General features: G+C 57.3%; 1 protein-coding gene across 1 annotated transcript in view; it reads right to left on the reverse strand.

Annotated features, from left to right (window-relative positions):
- Positions 1-35: 35 nt before the first annotated feature.
- The window catches only part of DGUOK (deoxyguanosine kinase), a 9,102-nt gene continuing 152 nt past the window's right edge, over positions 36-8,985 (reverse strand). Inside the window, exons 2-9 of the mRNA XM_014945460.1 lie at positions 8,902-8,982; positions 7,290-7,437; positions 4,971-5,086; positions 4,686-4,835; positions 3,962-4,109; positions 1,643-1,758; positions 1,408-1,507; positions 36-394 (exon numbers count right to left, since the gene is read on the reverse strand). Coding sequence (XP_014800946.1) covers positions 332-394; positions 1,408-1,507; positions 1,643-1,758; positions 3,962-4,109; positions 4,686-4,835; positions 4,971-5,086; positions 7,290-7,437; positions 8,902-8,982 — 922 coding nt within the window. The 3' untranslated portion in view covers positions 36-331. The remainder of the gene's footprint in view (positions 395-1,407; positions 1,508-1,642; positions 1,759-3,961; positions 4,110-4,685; positions 4,836-4,970; positions 5,087-7,289; positions 7,438-8,901; positions 8,983-8,985) is intronic.

Here is an 8,985-nt window from a genome sequence, read left to right on the forward strand (position 1 = left end):
GCGCGGGGGGGGGGGGGGGAGCCCAGAGATGGGGAGAGGGTGGCGGAGGGGACCAGGCCCCCCATAATGTGTGGGGAGCACCTCACGCCCCCCCAAAACTCATCCCGCGGCCGCGCACTCCACTTCATTCTCCTTAAAACCACCCCGCGCTGTCAGCGCCTTAATTACACCCCTCTCCCAAATTAATAGGCCTGAGGGGGGACAGCTGGGGACCGGGATGTGTCCCTCGTCCTTCGGGGGGAGTTGATTTTGGGTGGGAGCCCCCAGGGGGTGATGCCCCTTTGGCTCCGCTGCTCCTTCGGGTACCGCCGGGCAGGGATGGGGCTGCTGCTCAGCGAGGGTTGGGGGGCGATGGGGATGCTCCAGCTCGTAGTGACCCCACAAAAGCCTCCACCTGCAGGGAGAAGCCGAGTGAGAGCATGGCACCAGGATGGCATCAGGATGGCCGAGGTTTACTGAATTTCACTGAATTTTTAGAGTTGGAAGGGACCATAGAGATCATCTAGTCCAACTCCCCTGCTGAAGCAGGATTGCCTAGAGCTAGAGCATGTTACTCAGGAGCATCCAGGCGGGTCTTGAAAATCTCCAGAGAAGGGGACTCCACACCCTCCCTGGGCAGCCTGTTCCAGGGCTCTGTCACCCTCACCGTGAAGAAGTTTTTCCTCATATTCAAGTGGAACCCTTTCTGTTCCAACTTGTGCCCGTTGCCCCTCGTCCTCTCACTGGGAACCACTGAAAAGAGTCTGGCTCCCTCCTCCTTCAACCCTCCCTTGAGACACTTGTAGGCATTGATAAGGTCTCCCCTCAGCCTTCTCTTCTCCAGCCTAGAGTCCCAGCTCTCTCAGCCTCTCCTCATAAGGGAGATGCTCCAATCCTTGAATCATCTTTGTTGCCCTTCGCTGGACTCTCTCCAGCAGTTCCCTGTCCCTTTTGAACTGGGGAGCCCAGAACTGGACGCAGGATTCCAGTTGTGGCCTCCCCAGTGCAGAGCAGAGGGGGAGAATGACTTCCCTTGACCTGCTGGCCACACTCTGCCCTACGCAGCCCAGGATTCCGTTGGCCTCTTGGCCACAAGAGCACACTGCTTGCTCATTGGCATTTTACTGTCCACCAGGACCCCTAGATCTTTCTCTTCAGAAGTTGCCTCCAGCAGGTTTACCTCTAACCTGTACTGGTACCTGACATTCTTCTTCCCCAGGTGCAGGACCCTACACTTTTCCCCGTTGAACCTCATGAGGTTCTTCCTTGCCCAGCCCTCCAGCCTGTCCCAGTTTGGACCAAGGACGTGGCAATTGGTTTTTTTCCATGGGAAAATGAAGACCAAGGGGAGGCTCGGGGGGGTCAGCACGACCCCGACCCCGGCGCTCCCGGCAGGGGGATGGCACCGCGCCGTGCCACCGTGCCCACCTGTGCCATGAGGATGCCCTGCGCGGCCACGTCGTGCTCAAAGTCCTTGTCCACATCCAGCACCAGGACGGGCACGTCCTTCATGTCTGCAAAGTGGACCCTGAAGAAGGGAGGGAGAGAAGGGGCTCAACCAAATAACCCCCCCTCCACACACACACACACACATCAGGGGGAGTCACCCCAAAACCACAGCGGGTCCGGGTGCTGGGGGGAGCGGGGATGGACTGGGACTCACTCCGTGGTCTTCTCCACCAGCCAGCGCTCGTGCTGGGCATGGAGCTGTTGCAGGTATTCCAGCCGGATCCCCCCCTCCTCGCTCCGCGCCCTCCGACGCAGCCGCTCCAGGCACGTCTGCGCCCGCACGGAGACGGGAGGTTAACGGGGGAAACGGGAGGCAGGAGGTTAGTGGGATGTGGGAGAGACAGGAGGTTAACGGGATGTAGGGAGGTAAATGGGAGATGGGAAGTTAACGGGATGCAGAAGGGTTAACAGGGAAATGGGAGACAGGAGGTTAACGGGATGCAGGGAGGTTAACCAGAGAGATGGGAGGTTAAGGGGATGTGGGAGAAATGGGACGTTAACAGGATGCAGGGAGGTTAACGGGAGAAATGGGAGACGGGAGGTTAATGGGATGTGGGAGAGAGGGGAGGTTGACGGGAGAGATGGCAGGTTAAGGGGATACAGGGAAGTTAACGGGAGAAATGGGAGACGGGACGTCGACGGGATGCAGGGTGGTTAATGGGATGTGGGAGAGAGGGAAGATTAACAGAAGAGATGGCAGGTTAAGGGGATACAGGGAAGTTAACGGGAGAAATGGGAGATGGGAGGTTAGTGGGATGTGGGAGAGATGGGAGGTTAAAGGGATGTAGGGAGGTAAATGGGAGATGGGAAGTTAACGGGATGCAGGGAGGTTAACATGAGAAATTGGCAACAGGAGGTTAACGGGATGCAGGGAGGTTAACCAGAGAGATGGGAAGTTAATGGGATGTAGGGAGGTAAACGGGAGATGGGAAGTTAATGGGATGCAGAAGGGTTAACGGGGAAATGGGAAACAGGAGGTTAACGGGATGCAGGGAGGTTAATGGGATGTGGGAGAGAGGGGAGGTTAAGGCAGAGACAGGAGGTAAACGGGAGATGGGAGGTTAACGGGATGCAGGGAGGTTAACCAGAGAGATGGGAGGTTAAGGGGATGTGGGAGAGATGGGACATTAATGGGATGCAGCGAGGTTAATGGGAGAAATGGGAGACAGGAGATTAGTGGGATGCGGGAGAGACGGGAGGGTAAAGGAATGTGGGAGAGAGGAGATGTTAATGGGACGCGGGGCAGTAAATGGGAGAAATGGGAGACGGGAGGTTAGCGGAATGCGGGAGAGACGGGAGGTTAACGGGATGTAGGGAAGTAAACGGGAGATGGGAAGTTAATGGGATGCAGGGAGGTTAATGGGATGTGGGAGAGACAGGAGGTTGACGGGAGAGATGGCAGGTTAAGGGGATACAGGGAGGTTAGCAGGAGAAATAGAGAGACAGGAGGTTAGCGGGATGTGGGAGAGATGGAAGGTTAACGGGATGCGGGAGAGACAGGAGGTTAAAGGGATGTAGGGAGGTAAATGGGAGATGGGAAGTTAACGGGATGCAGAAGGGTTAATGGAGAAATGGGAGACGGGAGGTTAACGGGATGCAGGGAGGTTAACGGGATGTGGGAGAGAGGGGAGGTTAACGGGAGAGAGGAGAGGTAAACGGGAGATGGGTCATTAACGGGATGCAGGGAGGTTAACCAGAGAGATGGAAGGTTAAGGGGATGTGGGAGAGATGGGACGTTAACGGGATGCAGGGAGGTTAATGGGAGATGGGAGGTTAAGGGGATGTGGGAGAAATGGTACATTAATGGGATGCAGGGAGGTTAATAGGAGATGGGAGGTTAGCAGGATGTGGGGGAGAGGAAACATTAATGGGATGTGGGACAGTAAACGGGAGAAATGGGAGACGGGAGGTTAACGGGATGCAGGGAGGTTAATGGGATGTGGGAGAGAGGGGAGGTTAATGGGATGTAGGGAGGTAAATGGGAGAAACGGGAGATAGGAAGTTAATGGGAGAAACGGGAGATGTGGGTTAACGGGAGAAAGAGGAGAAATGGGAGATGGGAGGTTAATGGGATGCGGGAGAGACAGGAGGTTAACGGGAGATGGGGGGGATGGGAGTTTAATGGGATGCAGGGGGGTTAATGGGAGAAATGGGAGACAGGATGTCCATGGGATGCCGGAGAGACGGGAGGTTAACGGGAGAGACGGGAGGTTAACGGGGTGCAGGCATCAGGCAAAGCAGCCCCAGGGGAGGGCCCGCAGCCGGGCATCCCCAGGAGATGCTGCAGCCCCCCCTCCCCAAAAAATCCACTCCAGGATCCAGAGCAAAACTCCCACCAACATTCCCATGGGAGCGGGCACTGGCCCTGGCTCCTCTGGGCCAGAGATTCACGGTTAAACCCCGACACTTTGGCAATTCCAGGAGCTCGTTGGGCTCTGGGACACTGCGGGGGGTGTCTCTGGCCAGCACCCACCTGTGGCGTGGCCCGCAGGTAGAGGAAGCCGTGGAGGGCGGCGCGGTGGCCCAGCTGCCGCAGGAGGAAGCCGTGCCAGTCCTGGTAGATGGCCCATTCCAGGGGCTGCAGGTGCCCAACCTCAAAGAGGTTCTTGGCAAAGACGTACCTGGGAAGGGAGGGAGAATCATAGAATTGTTCTCTTCTCCAGCCTAGAGTCCCAGCTCTCTCAGCCTCTCCTCATAAGGGAGATGCTCCAATCCTTGAATCATCTTTGTTGCCCTTCGCTGGACTCTCTCCAGCAGTTCCCTGTCCCTTTTGAACTGGGGAGCCCAGAACTGGACGCAGGATTCCAGTTGTGGCCTCCCCAGTGCAGAGCAGAGGGGGAGAATGACTTCCCTTGACCTGCTGGCCACACTCTGCCCTACGCAGCCCAGGATTCCGTTGGCCTCTTGGCCACAAGAGCACACTGCTTGCTCATTGGCATTTTACTGTCCACCAGGACCCCTAGATCTTTCTCTTCAGAAGTTGCCTCCAGCAGGTTTACCTCTAACCTGTACTGGTACCTGACATTCTTCTTCCCCAGGTGCAGGACCCTACACTTTTCCCCGTTGAACCTCATGAGGTTCTTCCTTGCCCAGCCCTCCAGCCTGTCCCAGTTTGGACCAAGGACGTGGCAATTGGTTTTTTTCCATGGGAAAATGAAGACCAAGGGGAGGCTCGGGGGGGTCAGCATGACCCCGACCCCGGCGCTCCCGGCAGGGGGATGGCACCGCGCCGTGCCACCGTGCCCACCTGTGCCATGAGGATGCCCTGCGCGGCCACGTCGTGCTCAAAGTCCTTGTCCACATCCAGCACCAGGACGGGCACGTCCTTCATGTCTGCAAAGTGGACCCTGAAGAAGGGAGGGAGAGAAGGGGCTCAACCAAATAACCCCCCCTCCACACACACACACACACATCAGGGGGAGTCACCCCAAAACCACAGCGGGTCCGGGTGCTGGGGGGAGCGGGGATGGACTGGGACTCACTCCGTGGTCTTCTCCACCAGCCAGCGCTCGTGCTGGGCATGGAGCTGCTGCAGGTATTCCAGCCGGATCCCCCCCTCCTCGCTCCGCGCCCTCCGACGCAGCCGCTCCAGGCACGTCTGCGCCCGCACGGAGACGGGAGGTTAACGGGGGAAACGGGAGGCAGGAGGTTAGTGGGATGTGGGAGAGACAGGAGGTTAACGGGATGTAGGGAGGTAAATGGGAGATGGGAAGTTAACGGGATGCAGAAGGGTTAACAGGGAAATGGGAGACAGGAGGTTAACGGGATGCAGGGAGGTTAACCAGAGAGATGGGAGGTTAAGGGGATGTGGGAGAAATGGGACGTTAACAGGATGCAGGGAGGTTAACGGGAGAAATGGGAGACGGGAGGTTAATGGGATGTGGGAGAGAGGGGAGGTTGACGGGAGAGATGGCAGGTTAAGGGGATACAGGGAAGTTAACGGGAGAAATGGGAGACGGGACGTCGACGGGATGCAGGGTGGTTAATGGGATGTGGGAGAGAGGGAAGATTAACAGAAGAGATGGCAGGTTAAGGGGATACAGGGAAGTTAACGGGAGAAATGGGAGATGGGAGGTTAGTGGGATGTGGGAGAGATGGGAGGTTAAAGGGATGTAGGGAGGTAAATGGGAGATGGGAAGTTAACGGGATGCAGGGAGGTTAACATGAGAAATTGGCAACAGGAGGTTAACGGGATGCAGGGAGGTTAACCAGAGAGATGGGAAGTTAATGGGATGTAGGGAGGTAAACGGGAGATGGGAAGTTAATGGGATGCAGAAGGGTTAACGGGGAAATGGGAAACAGGAGGTTAACGGGATGCAGGGAGGTTAATGGGATGTGGGAGAGAGGGGAGGTTAAGGCAGAGACAGGAGGTAAACGGGAGATGGGAGGTTAACGGGATGCAGGGAGGTTAACCAGAGAGATGGGAGGTTAAGGGGATGTGGGAGAGATGGGACATTAATGGGATGCAGCGAGGTTAATGGGAGAAATGGGAGACAGGAGATTAGTGGGATGCGGGAGAGACGGGAGGGTAAAGGAATGTGGGAGAGAGGAGATGTTAATGGGACGCGGGGCAGTAAATGGGAGAAATGGGAGACGGGAGGTTAGCGGGATGCGGGAGAGACGGGAGGTTAACGGGATGTAGGGAAGTAAACGGGAGATGGGAAGTTAATGGGATGCAGGGAGGTTAATGGGATGTGGGAGAGAGGGGAGGTTGACGGGAGAGATGGCAGGTTAAGGGGATACAGGGAGGTTAGCAGGAGAAATAGAGAGACAGGAGGTTAGCGGGATGTGGGAGAGATGGAAGGTTAACGGGATGCGGGAGAGACAGGAGGTTAAAGGGATGTAGGGAGGTAAATGGGAGATGGGAAGTTAACGGGATGCAGAAGGGTTAATGGAGAAATGGGAGACGGGAGGTTAACGGGATGCAGGGAGGTTAACGGGATGTGGGAGAGAGGGGAGGTTAACGGGAGAGAGGAGAGGTAAACGGGAGATGGGTCATTAACGGGATGCAGGGAGGTTAACCAGAGAGATGGAAGGTTAAGGGGATGTGGGAGAGATGGGACGTTAACGGGATGCAGGGAGGTTAATGGGAGATGGGAGGTTAAGGGGATGTGGGAGAAATGGTACATTAATGGGATGCAGGGAGGTTAATAGGAGATGGGAGGTTAGCAGGATGTGGGGGAGAGGAAACATTAATGGGATGTGGGACAGTAAACGGGAGAAATGGGAGACGGGAGGTTAACGGGATGCAGGGAGGTTAATGGGATGTGGGAGAGAGGGGAGGTTAATGGGATGTAGGGAGGTAAATGGGAGAAACGGGAGATAGGAAGTTAATGGGAGAAACGGGAGATGTGGGTTAACGGGAGAAAGAGGAGAAATGGGAGATGGGAGGTTAATGGGATGCGGGAGAGACAGGAGGTTAACGGGAGATGGGGGGGATGGGAGTTTAATGGGATGCAGGGGGGTTAATGGGAGAAATGGGAGACAGGATGTCCATGGGATGCCGGAGAGACGGGAGGTTAACGGGAGAGACGGGAGGTTAACGGGGTGCAGGCATCAGGCAAAGCAGCCCCAGGGGAGGGCCCGCAGCCGGGCATCCCCAGGAGATGCTGCAGCCCCCCCTCCCCAAAAAATCCACTCCAGGCTCCAGAGCAAAACTCCTACCAACATTCCCATGGGAACGGGCGCTGGCCCTGGCTCCTCCGGGCCAGAGATTCACGGTTAAACCCCGACACTTTGGCAATTCCAGGAGCTCGTTGGGCTCTGGGACACTGCGGGGGGTGTCTCTGGCCAGCACCCACCTGTGGCGTGGCCCGCAGGTAGAGGAAGCCGTGGAGGGCGGCGCGGTGGCCCAGCTGCCGCAGGAGGAAGCCGTGCCAGTCCTGGTAGATGGCCCATTCCAGGGGCTGCAGGTGCCCAACCTCAAAGAGGTTCTTGGCAAAGACGTACCTGGGAAGGGAGGGAGAATCATAGAATTTTCCAGGCCGGAAGGGACCTCCAAAGGCCATCTAGTCCCACCCCCCGCAGTCAGCAGGGACACCCCCAACTAGACCAGGTTGCCCAGGGCCTCATCGAGCCTCTCCTTGAATATCTCCAGGGATGGGGCCTCAACCACCTCCCTGGGCAACCTGTTCCAGTGCTCCACCACCCTCACAGTGAAGAACCCTCTCCTCATCTCCAGTCTAAATCTGTTCCCCTCCAGCTTGAAGCCATTGCCCCTCGTCCTGTCACTGCAGCCCTTTCTAAACAGGCTCTCCCCAGCCTTCCTGCAGCTCCCCTCAGGTACTGGAAGGCTGCTATTAGGTCTCCCTGGAGCCTCCTCTTCTCCAGGCTGAACAACCCCAGCTCCCTCAGCCTGTCCTCGGAGCAGAGGTGCTCCATCCCCCTGATCATCCTTGTGGCCCTCCTCTGGACCCTCTCCATCAGGTCCATGTCCTTCTTATATTGAGGGCTCCAGACCTGCACACAATACTCCAGGTGAGGTCTCACCAGAGCAGAGTCAAGTGGCAGAATCCCCTCTCTGGACCTGCTGGCAACGCTTCTTTTGATGCAGCCCAGGATGGGATTGGCCTTCTGGGCTGCAAGGTCCCACTGCCTGCTCATGTCCAGCTTCTCCTCCACCAGCACCCCCAAGTCCCTTTCCTCAGGGCTGTTTTCCAATACCTCACCCCCCAGTTTGTATTGGTGGTGAGGATTGTTCCAGCCCAGGTGCAGAACCTGAGAGAGGGGGGACAGGGCAGTTGGCACCCCCCAGCACCTCCAGCCACCCCCCACCGGGCCCAGGTGGCTTCACCACCATTTTTTTTTCACCTTTTTTTGTGTGTTTAATTAAGGCGGAAATCCTTAATTTGGGGCTGAGTGATGTTGGGGGACACGCAGCCACCCGTGTCCCCCCCATCACCTAAAGAACATCAAGCCACCGCCCGGCGCTGGTGGGGATGGGGCAGCCACCAGCAAAAATTATTGGGGGGGGGGATAACGAAGCTCCAAATTATCCAACGAGGGCATGTCTGTAATTAAGCATCACTCCGGGCTTCACCGGGGCCGGTGGCTCTGCTCACCCCGGGGACACAACCCGGGCGGCGGGGAGGCTCGTTATCCCTTTTAATCCCCTCATCCCTCTTAATGGGGGACACGCAGCCACCCGTGTCCCCCCCCCATCACCTAAAGGACATCAAGCCACCACCCGGCACTGGTGGGGATGGGGCAGCCACCAGCAAAAATTATTGGAGGGGGGGGATAACGAAGCTCCAAATTATCCAACGAGGGCATGTCTGTAATTAAGCATCACTCCGGGCTTCACCGGGGCCGGTGGCTCTGCTCACCCCGGGGACACAACCCGGGCGGCGGGGAGGCTCGTTATCCCTTTTAATCCCCTCATCCCTCTTAATTAGAGGAGGGGGTGGTGGGTACCGGTCGCTGTAGGGGGAGCGCTCGAAGACCCGCACGGGGTGGGGGGCGGCGGGGGGGGGCTCCAGCATGGCCTTCAGCCGGCTG

Source organism: Calidris pugnax, unplaced genomic scaffold, assembly GCF_001431845.1.
Source record: "Calidris pugnax isolate Ruff unplaced genomic scaffold, ASM143184v1 scaffold120, whole genome shotgun sequence".
Classification (NCBI taxonomy): Eukaryota; Metazoa; Chordata; class Aves; order Charadriiformes; family Scolopacidae; genus Calidris; species Calidris pugnax.